The sequence below is a fragment of the Macrobrachium rosenbergii genome, chromosome 2 (assembly GCF_040412425.1).
Source record: "Macrobrachium rosenbergii isolate ZJJX-2024 chromosome 2, ASM4041242v1, whole genome shotgun sequence".
NCBI lineage: Eukaryota > Metazoa > Arthropoda > Malacostraca > Decapoda > Palaemonidae > Macrobrachium > Macrobrachium rosenbergii.
Window position 1 is genome coordinate 91,888,006 of NC_089742.1, and position 18,158 is coordinate 91,906,163.

Sequence of the window (18,158 nt, forward strand, 5' to 3'; positions counted from 1 at the left end):
AGTAGGAAATTAAAAAAATAAATAAATTTAAAATGGGTTTCTTAAGACAAACCTAATATTTGTTGTGTAATATGAATATATATATATATATATATATATATATATATATATATATATATATATATATATATATATATATATATATATATATATATATATATATATATATATATATATATATATATATATATATATAAAACACATATGCTGATGGACAATTAAAATTGCTCTTCTAAAAACAAGATATTTATTTCCAGACATTTGGGACCAATATATTCTCATATTATTACATCTTCAATGGCTCTAAAATGGATAAAAGCAACACATAATGAGCATAAAACTCAAATTGAAAATTTTTACACTTAAAATTATACATTTAAAACAAGATATATTAAAATACAGACTATTGGACCAATATATGTAACATATATATATATATATATATATATAATATATATATATATATATATATATATATATATATATATATATACATACACAGTACAGATATTAGGTTTGTCATAAGAAACCCATTTTAAATTTATTTGTTTTTTAGTTTCCTGTCTTAATTTATTATTGCATTCATGACCTAGATGTTGCAATACCAGTTTTGGTAGCCATAATCAAGCAATCAAACTAGCTAAAACATTACCAGAGGAAAAGCCCCATCCTAAGTAAGGATAACTACAGATGAAGGACCTGGAGAAGGGGAAGAAATGACAAGTTTATGACCTGACCTAACTATTTGCTTTCATAATCTATATGCTTCGCTTCTCTCCCTATACTAACGAACTTAACCCTTCAGGGACAGGCTAATTATATATCATGCAACCCCCTAGACTGGGCAAACTTTAATGTTGGCCAATTTAAGAAAAAATAACTTCAATGGAAAGTGGAAGACATGCAAATGCACCTGGTGTAAGAAAGAAAATTATAAAAAATTTCCTTACCTTCCATGGGAAATTGAAAGTGATAAGCAGAAAGTCCTTCAAAAACCCCTACATTCCTCACATCTATTCACAGGATCACACTTTATACCCCTGCAGCTGGCACAAACTGTCTGTCTACCTCAAAAATCAACATTCTGCCAAAGCAGTAATCATTTCTACAGAACCTGACATTCTTAGCCTTGATTCCAGTGGAAGGCATCCTAGGAAAAATAATTGCACAGTACTGGGAAAGTACCAAACAGCCAAAACCATGAAATACCAATGAGTGCCTGTACACAGTGGCGGTGAGGAGAATTTTGATGAGCTAAAACATTCGAAATAACCTAGTGGAGGACAGGTGTACCAGAAAGTCATCCAGACAACCACTTGATTTTTTTCTTTTGTTTGAATGCCGACCCGCCTATCGGTGCAGAGATATATAAGCTATCTGTAACAGTTGGTAAGATTCATCCCAAATATAAATTAAATTATTGGAAAACATTGTACCATCTGACTTGTTTTCCACAAATCATGCAAGGAGTACAGGCTATTTTTGTTGCAACATGCAATATGTTGAAAATTTTAATGTTGCTCTCTTCTTTCTGTCTCGGCCCGTGGATTTTGTTCTTTTTAATTTCTGAATCTTCCAGGATTGGTGACAGAGATGCGGGATGTTCATGTAGCAAGTGCAGCACTGGGAAAGGCACATGCAATAGCATTAACCAACAAAGGTCAGGTGTATAGCTTTGGTATCAACAATAAAGGACAGTGTGGGAGAGACTACATGCCTCAGATAAAAGAAGGAGCTGGTAAGTATTTAATTATTTTTTGTTGAACCTATGCATAACTAGATTCTGGAAATTTTTTCAATTTCACATTCTGAGCTGCTTTTGTATTCAAAACTGTATGTAGTGTGTTTTGATAATTATCTATTGAAAAGCATTAAATGCAGTTACTTTTATTAATTAGTGCAGTTCAAATTATTAATTGGGTCCTTGAACAGCTTGCATTTGTAATTAGGTTTGACCCTTCATATCCCACATAATAATTTCCTTAATTGGAGAAGGCACCATAGTGGGGTTGTGGTCATCTTTGAAGCAAATAATGGGAAGTGTGATTGGTGTGTCCTTCATTTATCAATGTTTCAAGATGAACATTGTTTATACATTGAACTTGTATTAGTATTATGAGGGAGGAACTATCTCAAGAGATACGAGGGGTGGGCTGATGTGTAGGGTGTGGCTCTTTGTATTCTGTATGGCTTGGTGTAATATCAGTCCCTTTGAGTAGGTTAAATTTGTGCTTGTGCTTCTCTAATAACAGTTCGTGCTGCCCCTTTCGGGTATGGCTGAGACTGGGCATTTAGGGTGCCAGTTCCTACTGATATGTTTGGTAGAAATGGAACCTCATGAAGAGTAAATGTTTTCCTCTAATTGGTAGCTCAGAAACTAAACTTCATACCTGTGAATCCCATGACATTTCTGTGATACATAAAATGTCTTCAGTCATGGATGAATTTATATAACAGGAAAAAACAAAGTGTTCATTGCTAGCTATAGTGGTAGTCAGGAGTAATGGGTGAAACTCTGAAAAGTAAGTTAATCTAGTATGATGAATATGAAGTCACACCAGAATTGTTTAAACCAACCTCATGCGATTAATTCTTGACAGTATACATCATATAAAGTCAGATTTTCACCAGATGCAATGTCCGGTAAGTTGTCTTAACCCTCACAGTCCTTGCTAATATATGCTAATGCTTACACCCATGACCAGACTAAATTTAAGGATGGCCAATTTAAAAAAAACTCATCAATGGAAAGAGGAAGTTATGAATATGCTCGTGTATAAGAAAAAAATTCTGACAAAATTTCCATGGGAAGTTGAAAGTGAATATTTCTCACCCAGTGTGGGCCTCTTTTCTGTAAGACAGTTGTAAAAATATGCTAATTTTACCAAGTTATACGTGATTTTTCTAATTTTTTTTGTATTTTATCAATTATAATTACAGCTCAGACAATATAACAGCTAAGAACTAAGATCAGGAACAAATTCTGAGTATATTTATCGTAAAATGTTTACGACACATCCTTGGATGGGAAGTTGGGACAACATTCCCCCCTTATCACCTCAAGCAAGGCTGAATCTCTCCCAGCTCTCTCTGACTCTCGCACTGTGTTCTGAAGAGTTGCCAGTAGTGATAAATGGCACTTGGAACATTTTCCCCGCAAAATTTGTTCAAACTGTATGGTGCCAAATCTTGAACATACATGTATGTTACCTGGTTTACCACAAAGCTATATGTTAAACATATATGTGTGTTACCCGTCCACAAGGGGTTAAGTTCACAATGCCAAGGAGCCAAGGACACTCACATATACTGTCAGTGCATGTCTGAACTTCATCAAGGTCATACTACTTTTATGTTATTGCATATTTTTCCTTTGTGGTTTTAGCATTTTGTAAAGAAGGCTGCAAGCATAAAAGGAATCATAAACTTTCATCCAACCATTAGGGTATTACACTAAAGTCTCTTTGCCAGTTTCATAAAACTTAAAAATTTTTGGCTGATTAGAAAGAAGAGGTTTCATGCAAATGTCATTTTGTCATATTAAAAAGATGATGTTTTACAGTCATCTTTTTTATTTGACAAAATGACATTTGCATGAAACCTCTTCTTTCTACTAAGCCAAGGATTTGTCAGGAGTGTAAAGAATGTGACTCATTTAAAATACACTGGAAAAAAAGCTGATGACAGTTTATCATAATACGATGAGTATGTATACATATACCCATGCTCATATACACAGACTAACAGAGATAAAAGTGTAACATTACATGGTTGTGTCAAGTACAATACTGTACTGCATTAAATCAGTGTCAATAAAAATACTGTATGAGAGAAAGAGAGAGAAGGGGACGGGGTTGCCTTGGACGTAGTATGTGTGAAGCATTCCATAATTTTTATGTTGAAACAGATACTCAAAGATATTTATGGTCTTTTTCCATATTGTATGACTAGTGTATTTCATGCATCTTGTACAGTATGTTAATATTTTAACCCTCACAGTCCGGGTTAAATATATGGTAAGTACACCCCTAGACTGGGCTGAATTTAAGGATGGCCAATTTAAAAAAAAACACATCAATGGAAAGAGGAAGCTATGCATATGCACAATGAAAAAATTGTAAAATATTTACTATATCTTCCGGGGGAAGTTGAAAGTGAATATTTCCAACCCTGTGCAGGGCCTCTTTTCCAAAAAGATAGTTGTAAAAATATCCTAATTTTACCAAGTTATAAGTGTTTTTTCTAATATATGTCAATTTTATTTTATAAAATTATAATTACAGATAAGTAAAACCAGTAACAAAATTGAATATATTTATTGTAAAATATTTACAAGTCATTCTTAGTTGGGAAGTTGGGACAACATTCCCCAATACCACCTCAGGCAAGACTGGATCTCTCCTAGTGGCTCTGACTCACATACTGCGATCTGAAGAGTTGCTAATAGTGATTTATGGCACATAGAATATTTCTCCCGCAAAATTCGTTCAAACTGTGTGCTGTAAAATCTTGAACACAAACACTCACATATATATATGTATGTGTGTGTGTGCGTCCCGGAATCCACTCCAATCCTACGAGTAAACATACATAATATGTCACCCAGCCCCAAGGGGTAAAATGTTTAATGGTTATGAAATACTAGTTAGGATAAGCTTTTAACTACTTGGTGTGGGTGCCCAGTGGATTTATCATTATTATATATATATATATATATATATATATATATATATATATATATATATATATATATATATATATATATATATATATATATATATATATATATATATATATATATATATATATATATATATATATATATATATATATATATATTGTTATGAACCACATCTCTCGGTTCATCAAATCATCAGTTACAGAGAAATGGACTGGAAGGACTGGCAGAAGTTGAGACAACAACGGGGAAAGGGGAACAACATAACCAGCAAAATAACATTAAAACTAGTTTATTAACATTAAGTAATATACATATTTACAATTGAGTCAAGTGTGGCGTAAATCAACAAATAAATATGCAATATCAAAAAACCAAAGAGTCAGTTGAATAACAAAGATGTGGCAAAATAAGTTACTTTAAAGTAAAACATTACCACAGAAGCAAAAGTAACAAACACCATGTAAAAGAGAACAACATTTAACCTACATCAAACAATAATAAACAATACAGACAGCATAAAGAGACATCAGTTAGTATAAATGGTAAAACCAAAAGTACAAATAACTGAAAAATCATTAAAGCAGCACAAATAACAATAACCCATATTATCATAAATACCAATTACACTCATAATACATAAACATCTGTAATGATAATTAACAATCCTCCTACCGTGCAAAACATCTCCCCAGAGATGTCAAGACCACTAACAAGTGTCACAGAGGATGACCATCAAAGGTCATCGAGGATGACCATCAAACTACAGTAGAACCTCGGTCCTCGACGCTAATTCGTTCCAGAAGAAGTGTCGAGATTCGATTTTGTCGAATTCTGAGTTAATTTCTCCCATAAGAAATAACTGAAAATGGATTAATCCATTCCTGACCACCAGTCATTACCCCAACCTTGCCTTTTTATACAAAACTTTACACAAATTACAATTAAATAGGTTCAGAGTTGAATAACTTACCGTATCAGAAGCACTTTTTAATAGGCTAGGCTAGGTAGCCTATAGCCACTACCAGAATGTACTGCAATGGGTACACATGAAAACTGTTGTTATTAATGATAACATTGAAAAAAATAAGCCATATTATCACATTAAATTAATAATACAGTATTTATAATAATATAATTACTGTATGTCTGTTATCATAAAATTAAGAAAAATTTCCTAAATTATATATATATATACTTAATATATATATATAGGCAGATATATATATATATATATATATATATATATATATATATATATATATATATATATATATATATATATATTTATATATATATATATATATATATATATATATATATATATATATATATATATATATAAATATATATATATATATATATATAAAGGATTTTGACAAAGGAAAAATCTATTTCTGAGAAGGTCCCGTGTCACCCGTTGAAATTCCATTGTAGCACGAATTTCTAGGTATAAAATGCTAGATATACCAGAGAAAAAGAGCTTTCAGGAAAGCTGGGGTTACTACCCCCAGATCGAGCGTCTTCTCCAAGGAAGACGTCGGTATAACGAAGGGGTGAGTGAAGGATCACTTCCCACGGAGTCTTACTCGAAAGATCTCTCCCTCAAAACCCCAGAAGAGAGCGGTGAGCCGTTACAGCCCCCACACACAAACACCCGCCAGTTCGGCGACACCAGCGCCACCTACCTCATTCCAGGCTAGCACTAACCCCAGACTTGGCATGAGCAAGTAGGGGAGCAACAGGTGAGTCAGGGAGGGTCACGGGTGACACGGGGACCTTCCTCAGAAATAGATTTTTCCTTTGTCAAAATCCCTTTTCTGAGTCCAGTCCCGTGTCAGCTGGTGAAATAGTGATAGAGAATCATGCCAAGGCTGCAAACTACGAGGAAACAAGGTAATCTGAAGAAAAACATAAATTTTACAAAAACGGTTTTAATCAGGGTAATCTCTTACATGTGAAAAGAACACTAAACCTAAATCTAAGCAGCAAAAGCTTAACATTACTATGAAATGTGGGGAAGTCCCCAGTGTGGCAGGAAGAAACCCCAAAAATACTTAAAACTACTAAAAGCATAATGACATATGAAAATTACATAGGTTAAATGGCATAAACAATCTTAAAGCTACACACGTAATCTTAAAGCTACACACATAAGAGACAATATAAAATGGGAAATAATTACTTACAGTACATATATATATATCTTGGGTACATGGAGCAAAATAAAAACCGCCCAGTACCCCACAAGAAAATCACAATCATAACATGTCAGATCACAGTTTCCACTCAACAGAGACAAGATACATCAATATGAGGAGCAAGGCAGTGAGGCATGATCAACCAGGAGGATAAGCAGAGAAGTAAATGAGGCAGGCGGGCGGGGGGGAAAGGGGAGGATAAGGAAGATGATTAATTAAGGTGGGGAGATGACACTTCCCACAGCTATTGTAGAAAATTTCAGGGCTTCGAGTGATTTTAAATAGTGGCGTTTAAACACTAGAGGTGATTTCCAACCCGTGTATTTAGAGAGTTCTGAGAAGTCCATATTATGAAAGTAATTAATGGAAGTAGCCACTGCTCGAATATCATGAATCTTAGGAACTGAATCTGGGTTGGCTTGTTTAATAAAATACAAAATCTGTTGTCTTATTGCATTTAGTGAAAGAGTACCACCTTTCTCCCTGATAAAAAGAGGACCCGACTTACTCTGTGGAGTTCTTAAAAGGTAAGATTTAAGTGTATAAACTGGACATAAAGACTGGTCTTGTGGAAGGGCACCACCTTCCAAGGGGACCACCTGTCTTGTGGGTCTTCATTTTTGGCTAAAAATCTAGGGTCAGGGAAAGGAGGACCTCTCCAGACGGGAGGAAGTTCACAAAAATCATCACCTCTAGTGAGAGCCGATAGCTCTGAGATTCTGGCACCTGAAGCCAAGCTAATCAGAAATAAAGTCTTCCTTAACAGATCCTGATAAGAGCAATGAAAGTTGTTCATCTCTGATGCTAACTTAAGGACATCATTGAGGAACCACGTAACAGACTGTGGGCGTGATACTGGTCTCAGACGAGCGCATGCTCTGGGGATAGATGAAAAATAGGAATCTGTAAGGTCAATTTTAAAGCCATATAGAAATACCTTCTTCAGGGCTGACTTGATTGTGGTAATAGTGGCCGGAGCAAGGCCTTTCTCAAACAGTGATCTAAAGAAGGAAACTGCCAAATTAGCTGTCATGATTTTGGCTTCAGATGTTTTCAGGAAGGAGGCTAATTTTTTGACTGCTGAGTCATACTGTCTAAGAGTAGAATCTCTTTTGTCTGATTCTAAAACAGAGTGTTAACAGGGTCAATGTTTGCTCCCTTTTGGGCTGCGAACTTTATAAAGTCCATAAAACTAGGGCATTCTGAATTCTTGAGGAAGCTGACACTGTCTTGGTTTGTACTGTCTGGGTCAGTTTGGGCTTGGGAATCCGAAGACTCCATAATCCCAGTTCCTGAAGAAGAGGGAACCAATTGCTCTTCGGCCAATAGGGGCTACTAGGGCTGGTTGACCTTTGAATGTCCTGAGTTTGTGTAATACTTTCAGCAGCAAATTTATTGGAGGGAACAGATAAATCTTCTCCCAATTGTTCCAATCTACTGTCATTGCGTCCGTGGCGTACGCCTGGGGGTCCAGGTTCGGGGCCACATAACAGGGGAGCTTGAAGTTGCTCTCCGTCGCGAACAGATCCACTTGGAGACCCGAACCTGGCGGCAAATCCAATTGAAGGATTCCCCGTCCAGGGACCACTCCGTCTCCAACGGAGTAGCCCTGGACAGGGAATCTGCCACCACGTTCCGTACCCCCGCTAGGTGGGTGGCTGACAGATGCCAGCTGTGCTTGTTCGCCAGGGAGAAGATAGCAACCATTACCTGGTTTACTCGACCTGATTTGGAGCCGCCCTGTTGATGCAATGAACTACCACTGCGCTGTCCAATACCAGCCTGATATGAATCCGGTTGGGGCGGATTTTCTTTAGAGTTAGAAAAACTGCCATAGCTTCCAGGGTGTTTATATGGAACTGCTGAAACATAGTGGACCACGTTCCTTGTACTTTTGTTTTGGTGAATATCCTCCCCAGCCGCTTAGGGAAGCGTCCGTGTGGACAACTAGTGCCGGGGGGGGGAAATCGAAGCGGAACTGACTTGGACAGGCCTCTGACTGTGGCCCAAGGCCGCAGTCTCGTCTTTAAGATTCGAGGAATAGAGGAGACCTTGTCTCTGAGCTTGACATTGGCTCGACTCCGCCACACTCTGTTTATGTCTTTTAATTTTGCTTTTAAGAGCATGTCCGTCACTGAGGCAAATTGAAGAGACCCAAGGACTCTTTCTTGGGACCGGCAGGATGCTGATTGGTTTTTCAGAAATTTTCTGGTGAGAGATGCTATCTCCTTCCTCTTGGGAGGCGGGAGAGATAACGTGTGAGAGGACAGATCCCACTGGAGACCCAGCCACTGAAACCGGGACTCGGAGTCAGGCGGGACTACTCTCTGTTCAGCTGAAAACCTAACGACTCCAGGAAGTTGATGACCATGGACGTAGCCTTCCGACACTCCGAACTGTTGGTGCCCAAATTATCCAATCGTCTAAATATGCGCTGCTAGGGATATCCCTCGGGACCGGAGTTGTTGAACTACCGTGTCCGCCAGCTTGGTAAATATCCTGGGCAATGTTTAGACCGAAGGGCATGACCCTGAAGGAGTAGGCTTGATTCCCGAGTCTGAAACCGAGGAACTGAGAGAAGTTCCGCGCAACCGGGGCGTGATAATAAGCGTCTGAAAGATCGATAGAGGTGGTGACGGCTCCACGCGAAGTAGAGTCCGTACCTGAGCTACCGTAAGCATGCGAAATTTGTCGCATTTTATGTAGAGATTTAGACGCGACAGATCCAGGATCACTCTTTGCTGGTCGGAGTCTTTTTTTGGGAACAGTGAATAACCTGCCTTGAAACTTTAGGTGCCTTACTTTCTTTATTGCTTGTTTGTTGAGCAATTCTGCCACGTAATCCTTTAGGATTGGTGAGGGTGGCTGGTAAAACCTGGTCAGAGGAGGAGGGTCCTTGATCCAGCTCCATCCTAGACCCTTGGACACAATGCTGTGTGCCCAAGGGCTGAAGGTCCATTGGTCCCTGAACCAATACAGGCGACCACCTACCTGTGTTTTCTCAGTGGGAGGGAGCGGGTTTGTTCCCTCTACCACGCCCAGGCTTACCTCTTGGGGTGGTGTTGGATTTCCCCTCTGAGGGGCCCTTTTGCTCTTCCCCCCCTGCGCTCCTATTAAGGCCGTGAAAGTAACCACGGCCCTCATAGGTGGGTTGTATGCTGGTGAAGCAACATACGGAGGGTGCAAGGGAATGAGCTGGTTGAACCAGCACATATTGTTGGGGATGGGCCTTTGAGGTGGAGGGCTGTGCCACTGCCGAGACCGGGACGGCTTGGACTACCGCCTGATGGTGGGGGGTCTCTTATGCCTCCTGAAACGTTTGCCTCCTCTCGTCTGGGGGCCGCCAGATTCTGGGGTCTTGCGCTTGTAGGCAGAAATGCCCAGCGAGAGCGCAGACTCTGGTTGGCCCTTGTAGCCTCACTCATGACATTCGTAACCTCATCTTCAGGGAAGAGGTTAGGTCCCCAGATCGAGCTCTTCACGAGCTTGTTAGGCTCGTGACGGATGGTGGCATCAGCAAAATGAACTTTCTGCATTCAAGTCTGGCCATGATGAATTCAAAAAAGTCAGACTGAAAGCCAGCTAGCAGAGACTTAGCCAAAACTTGGAAGAATGGCTCGTCCGCGCAGGAGACGGCAGTGGCTTCAGTAAGGCAGACGGAGTTCAGGGACCGGGCTAGCTTAACCGGGCATCAAACTCCGCCTTTAGCAAGAGATTCCGGCAGCTTGGGGAGCTGCTCACTGAACTGGGAGGAAGCACAAAAGGGGTCCAACTTCCCAACAGTGAAAGTGGACGGTGCATCCGTCAGAACTCATTACTTCCTGGGAATACCAGGGAAGTGGAGTCTGTTTCCTCAGCTGTGGTAAGGGATTGCCATCAAAGCACGCTGGGGCCGTAGCCAGAGCGACTTTGTTCAAACAGGGGGTGGGCAAGTTGTCACCCAGGGCAAACATGGTGAAGCTGCCCTTGAAAGGCGTCAACTTTGTATTGTCTGCCTGCCACTCCGTCAGAGTGCGCAGGAGAGCCGACTGAGCTTGGTCCCTAGGGACAATCACAGTCTCCCCAGGAACCTTATCTGAACGAACCCATGCTTCCTCTGTTAGCCTAATGAAGCCTGGGTAGGGGGGCAAGAGATCGGCGGGAAAGAACTCAAGTTCCTCCATCCGTCTCGTGCCAAGACCTTCGACTGTTAAATTGCCATCGTGCTGGATGGCCCGGAGGGCGAAGCGCCAAGGGTTCCCGACATCGAAGGGAGGGAGGTCCGCTGTATCAGGGATGACATACTGGGGTTCACTGCTGGTGGGTGGGTGAGCCATTCCCGCCAGTATGTTGTCATGGCTGGCCAACTTTTCTGATATTTTAGTGAATTTAGAATCGACCTCCGCCGAGAACCGTTGGAAGAGCTGGTTCGCGAAAGCCTCCGCGTCAAAGGCAGGCTGGGGAGGAGGGCTTGGTTTTGCTGCCCTCTTACTCGCGCCTTTGCCGGAGGAACCAGACTTGCTCCCGGAGGCTACAGGTGCTGAGACCTTAGCCTTCGACGGGGAAAGGCAATGCTTTCTTGGAAGACAAGGACTTATAGCCCTTCGCCTTCCATGAAGTCTTCAACTTCAACTTGGGGATGGCTGATGGAGCTCTATCACCCAAGGAGGAAGACTTTACAAAACCTGCAAAAGATGACACTGAAGAAACTGGGGAGTCAAAAAAAGGGCCCGCCCCACAACCTCACTTACCTCACTACTTACCACCTGGTCCTGTTCTGTATTCATTGGTTCCAGGTCCAAGTCTAAAGCAGCAACGTCCTCCGAAACCTCAGCGTAGAGAATATCCACTTGGGGTGGCTGGGTCTCATCCCGGATCTGCTGGATGATGGGGTGGCAAGATCTTCTGGCACTGCGGCCGCCACCCGTGCGCCCGGGGTAAAGCAGGTCCCTCAACCTGGCGTCGAGGACATAGGGCTTCCCGACGGAACGTTCCTTCCAAACCCAGCCACCCAGGCACGGAGGGATTCCAAGGCAGACTTCTTGGAGGACTGTCCGCCTGTAAGAAAACCAACAATTAGCAGAACGAAAGAATAATTCGAGAACCATGTAAACAGTATTCAATATGAGGAGAGGAGCAATACGGAGGAAGACTGTCACTTACCGACTCGTCCTGGACAGCCGTGCACAAGGCGAAGCAAACCTCACAACCATCGGGGTGCCAGACAACCAGGTCATCCAGCCAGACCGCACAACCAGCGTGGGTCCGGCACACTACGTGTCCGTAAGGTTGTTGCAGCGAAGCGGTGCACCCCGGCTCCTCACAGCGAACAGTCTGTAAGTGTAAAAAGTACATGAACCTACCACTCTAAGCAATCTAAAGCCGGCAAGGCCGGGAATTTCAGCTTACAACCGGAATACTCCGGTGGAGGAGAAATCCCTCGTTAAACACTAGGCCAATAAGCTCCAAATTACACAGAGTGGAAGGTAAAAAACTTCCAGACCCCGGAATACTCCGGGGAATGAAAGGTATGAGACAACAAGAACTCACCGCAAGGGCTGCCAGTAAAATCAACGGCGGAACCCCTTAGTGCAGAACCGGACTCACGTTATATATAAAAATATAAAGGAGGAGGGAGGTGTGTACTCCGTTAGATAAATACACTTATCTAAATATGTATATACATAAACAATAACATTAAACAAGTGATGGTAAGAAAACTACTCGGAGACCGGAGGGATCCGCCCCTCTTATATATATATAAACCTCCTCTCGGACTTCCCGCCAGTGAAACAAGGTGGGCAAGATGCTCAGAGATACATAACATAAGCCGGAGCAAGTATAATAACCCAACCAAGAAACCCGACGGGAGAGAAGTGTGGGAGAGAGTGTTCGAACACGTTCGAGCTACGAGTAAACGAACCACCAACACCAACAATACAGCGATGCTAGGGACTGTATGGGAGGGAGCGAATCCCTCTACCAAATGGGGAAGTCCCTGAACTCGGAGAAAACACCATCTAGCGTCACCCGCATGTAAGTAGAGCAAGGCTGGGAAGGGGGAGGGGAGGTGGTGGAGTAGGGGAGGAGTGGTAGGCTACCAAATGAGAACAGGAGACAGGGAGAAATAAATCACCCACTCAACTGCACACATACACCACTCCAAGCATCATGAACTTAGGAGGGTGGCCTACTACTAGGGGAGGGATGCGACCGAGCCTCAATGCCCGACTCCTGACTAGGCGAAGCCTAATAAAGGACCTAACCCAGTGTAGGCTAGGAAAACGGAAGGAGTGCGGAAGGGGGGGGAGGAAAGCAAACAGGGAGAGAAATTTTGTGCCGAGAACCAACCGGGGCCGAGAAGAGGGGGCAAGAAGGCGACTAGCCTAGAGGAGACACACCCAAAGAACTCTATTCCCCCAAAGGAAGGAAGAAAACTAAGGGGCTCACGCTGCCCACCAAAAAACGACCCTGGAGGAAACAGCAACCAAAACTCCCTCAACCTGATGGATCCTCCACGCCAAGGGCAAGAGGAGGGAAGCAAAACTAGCGTACTCCACTAAAAAACCATCACACACAAACATGGGATAATTAAAAATGTGCTCAACAGGTGCGTAGCCTACCTCGGGAAGCGGTTAGATCTGAGGCTGCCGCCAGCTAAACTCTGGAGGAGGTAAACAATGAATAAAAATAAAAAAAATAAAACGCAAGAGCACCATCGCCAAGAATAGTATAAATAGCCTAATGCAGACTAAATAACAAGGAACCCAACCTGGGGTGGGGACCTGGACGGGCATCACCCTAAAAAGGCCGACAGGCCAAAAATATGTAATACTTGAAAAAGGGGAGGGGGCCACCGCAGGGAACCACCAGGAGGGAGAACCATGGGGCAAAAATAACATATAACGACAAGGAGACAACCCCAACAGAAAAGAACTGATGGGGTCGCCTACGGCCGACATGGCTGGCGGAGGACGCCGTGGCGTCATAGTAAGATCTCATAATTGTGAAAAGATGAGACCATTACAGCCAAAATAAAGAACAAAACCCCACAATAAGATGGTACTTAACTTGGAGATGGTAAAGCTGCTCGATGACATGGTGAAAGAAGAAAATAAATCCAAAAGGCACGAGCACACAAAAAAGATATGGTAGCGATCACGTGCTAGAAAATGGAATGAGGTAGGTGGCGCTGGTGTCGCCGAACTGGCGGGTGTTTGTGTGTAGGGGCTGTAACGGCTCACCGCTCTCTTCTGGGGGTTTTAACAGGGAGAGATCTTTCGAGTAAGACTCCGTGGTAGTGATCCTTCACTCACCCTTCGTTATACCGACGTCTTCCTTGGAGAAGACGCTAATCGATCTAGGGGTAGTAACCCCAGCTTTCCTGAAAGCTTTTTTTCTCTGGTATATCTAGCATTTTATACCTAGAAATTCGTGCTACAATGGAATTTCACCAGCTGACACGGGACTGGACTCAGAAATATATATATATATATATATATATATATATATATATATATATATATATATATATATATATATATATATATATATATATATATATATATATATATATATATATATATATATACAGGTAGTGCTGGAGTTCGATGATTCGACTTACGATAATTAGCTTTTATTCGATGGGGTGAGCAATTGATATCAATACGACAATATTTTGAAAATACGTATTTTTAAATTTCATGGGCAACTGGCGCAGGCAACATCGTACAACCCAGCAGCGTACATTGTATGCGTCGTTGGCCGAGAGGCTGGAATAGGTACATTAATTCAATGAGCCGACCTCACTTGCTCTCGTTGTGTCGGAAGTCAAAATAGGTCAGTGTTCATTTGCAATTTTTGTGCGTTTGTAAATGCTGGTAGTGCACGAGTGACGATAATTTGTCTTACGGTAATTCGGGTTTACGATGGAGTTAGCAATTAATACCGGTACGACAATATTTAGGAAATGTTTTTAAATTTTGAGCGGGCACAGGCAACAGCGTATCAGGCAGCAAAAGATACCAACTTCTTTTTCTCCATCTCTTTATTCCATCTTCTAGTTAAAAAAGTAAGAGAATGATAAAAGTGTTGTTAGTAACCTTACACTCTTGTGAAAATGCATACAGCCATAAACAACCGAACGAGAAAATGTTGTTTAACTTGTTTTGCTAATAACTGAATCGGATAACAACTGTTTTGCTTGTATTTCAACCATCGTACGGTTAAACAATTACCGTAATGTTAAAAATGACGTTAACCACTGATATATTCTTACATTATACCCTTATCCGCTTTGGAGAAAAGATCGGCAAGGAAATATACTGCTAAAGTAAATTTAAGCTGCAAGTTGTAGTTGAAGCTGAGAAAAGAATGTTCAGGTTGCTAATGACTATAAATTATCATGCATTGGCAACATGGATGAAACTCGACTGCAAATAAAATTTTAAAAAGTATTTTAATCAAAACTACTGGGCATGAAAGAACATATATTACTGCTGTTTTCACGCCGATAAAAGATAAATATGAAAAGCTTGTAGTATGATGATGAAATCAAGAGAAAATAGCGAACGGAATCTTGATTTTTTTTATACAAAACAAACAATCCCCCAAACGGCCAGCCGCCAGCGTAATCTATTAACGAAAAAAATAGCTAAAATAATTTCACAACGAGACATATTTAAGTTATATTTCGACTTAAAAACACTTTGTATAACGAAAAATATATATGTCCCTTAGAAATAAAGTATCTAGAGATTCGTTTACGCTAACTAGAAGCAAGAAATGCCCTCTGTACTGAGTTAAATGCGGCGAAATAAAGACTGCGTCATCGATTCCCAAACCAAAACATTTGATTGCTATGATCGGAATATATAATGCGAAAGCAATATGAGAATATTTACAATTGGATACGGTGTAGTAAAGCATAACTTTTTAAAAAATCCATGGAAAAGATGCACATTCGGTATTTTGATGTTTGTATAATACGGTGTTCTGTGAAAATAGAATACAGTATAATGTAGGCTAGGCTACCGTATATGATATACAAAAGTGCAGGCTAGGCCTTGTTTGTTATTCAGTTTCTCTTTATACTGACTTATCATGTCAATCTGCATTGAACCTGCAGAATTAGCTGACACTAATAATTACTATACCATATATGTATAAAATATACTGTGTAGTGTAGGCTAGGCTTACCATATATGTATAGATGGTACTGATTACCCTAGTGTAGGCTAGGCCATATTCGACTTATGATTTTTTGAACAAACGATGGGTTTTTGGAACCTAACCCCATTGTATCGTACCTTATATGTGTATATATATATATATATATATATATATATATATATATATATATATATATATATATATATATATATATATATATATATATATATATATATATATACACACACACACACACACACACACACCGTAGACCCCTGGTATTCGCTGAGGGTAGGGACCACAGCCACATGCGAATGGCTAAAATTCACAAATGCTTGAGACCCCCACTGAAAATGCATACAACTGTGTGTTGCAATAGTTCAAACACCAAATATATCTTAAACTATCATACTAAAAATGCTTATAACTGCCTATTTTAATAGTTCAAACATCAAGTATACCTTAAACTATCATGTGAAAACACTTTATTATCATTTCAAAGTCGTCTTACAACATTACCTTTAAAAATATATGGCTTACAGCTATGTGTGAACACTCCTACAACTGTTACTATTGCCAAGGCAAAAACTAACCAAGTTACCCCTACATTCAATCACTCGCATTTTCTTTCATACAGTATTCAAGCCTTACCTGTTTTCTTTTAACATAGATGGGGTAACATTGGTACATTATTTGGCAAAAGTTTTTTCAGAAACAAATGCTTCTTTGTTTTTAGCATATTTGCTAATTAGAATAGTTCCATCTGCATTTGTTTAATGTGGTGTATTTACTTTTGTCTCATATCCTGCTTTTTCATGACAAAACGATTAAATTGCAGGTATTACTTTTCCTTGGTACTGTATTCTTTGACAAAGCTGGAATACATGCTAACTGTATGCATTTATCTGAACTTGAGTACAGAATGAATTTGGAGTTATGTTCCACAAAAAAATTTGCAGATAGGTAAATCCATGAATCCTGAATGAATAGTCGGGATCAACTGTATGCATATATATATATATATATATATATATATATATATATATACATATATATATATTATATATATATATACATATGCATACAGTTGACCATCACTAATCCGGCAATTAGTAGTCCGGAACAATCAGTAATCCGGCACAAATTTTGGCTAGAGTGATTTCCAATGTTTCCGCACTAATTTTCAAATTTCCTGAGTCGCTGCGCTAACTCGCTCGCCAGCCGCTTCGATTTGGTGGCATAGTGTGCTGCATCAACAAACTGGTAGCCTAGCCTACATTATACTGAACTCTGTTCACATATTAACAGTATTATACAAACATCAACATAACAAATGTGCATCTTTTTCACGGATCTTTTAAAAAGTTATGCTTTACTACATTGTTTCCAATTGTATTATAAATTGCGATCAATGTTTTGTTTTGGGAATCGGTATCTCGGTGTTTATTTCACCACATTTAACTAAGTTCAAAGCGCTTTTCTTGCCTCTAGTTAGCGTAAATGAATATGGATACTTTATTTATTTGGGACATGGATATTTTTCGTTATACGAAGTGTTTTAAGTCGAAATATAACCTAAATACGTTTCGTTGTGGAATTAATTTAGCTATTTTTTCTTTAATATATGACGTTCGTGGGAATCACGGCTGGCCGTTTTGGGGGCATGTTTGTTTTGTGTAAAAAAAAATCAAGATTCCGTTCGCTATTTTCTCTTGATTTCATCATAATACGAGCTTTACGTATTTATCTTTTATCTGCGTGAAAACAGTAGTAATTTGTATTCCTTCATGCCCAGTAGTTTTGATTAAAATACATTCTCTCCAGTTTTATTTACGGTCAAGTTTCATCCATGTTGCCGATGCACGATAATTTATAGTCATTAGCAGCTTGAACATTGTTTTCTTAGCTTCAGCTACAGCTTACAGCTTTAAGTTACTGTAGCAGTATATTTCCCTGCCAATCTTTTCTCCAATGCGAACAAGGGTATAGTGTAAAAAATATATCAGTCCTATTGTACAGTACTTAACGTCATTTGTAACAAAAATACGGTAATTTTGTATTACCGTACGATGGTTGAAATACAAGCAAAACAGTTGTTATCCGATACGATTATTAGCAAAACAACAGTT

At 39.9% G+C, this 18,158-nt stretch overlaps 1 protein-coding gene across 1 annotated transcript in view; it reads left to right on the top strand.

The window, feature by feature from the left end:
• hiw (highwire) overlaps nucleotides 1-18,158 on the top strand; it is a 1,788,684-nt gene that overhangs the window by 345,533 nt on the left and 1,424,993 nt on the right. The window contains 1 exon segment of the mRNA XM_067112237.1: nucleotides 1,580-1,738. Coding sequence (XP_066968338.1) covers nucleotides 1,580-1,738 — 159 coding nt within the window.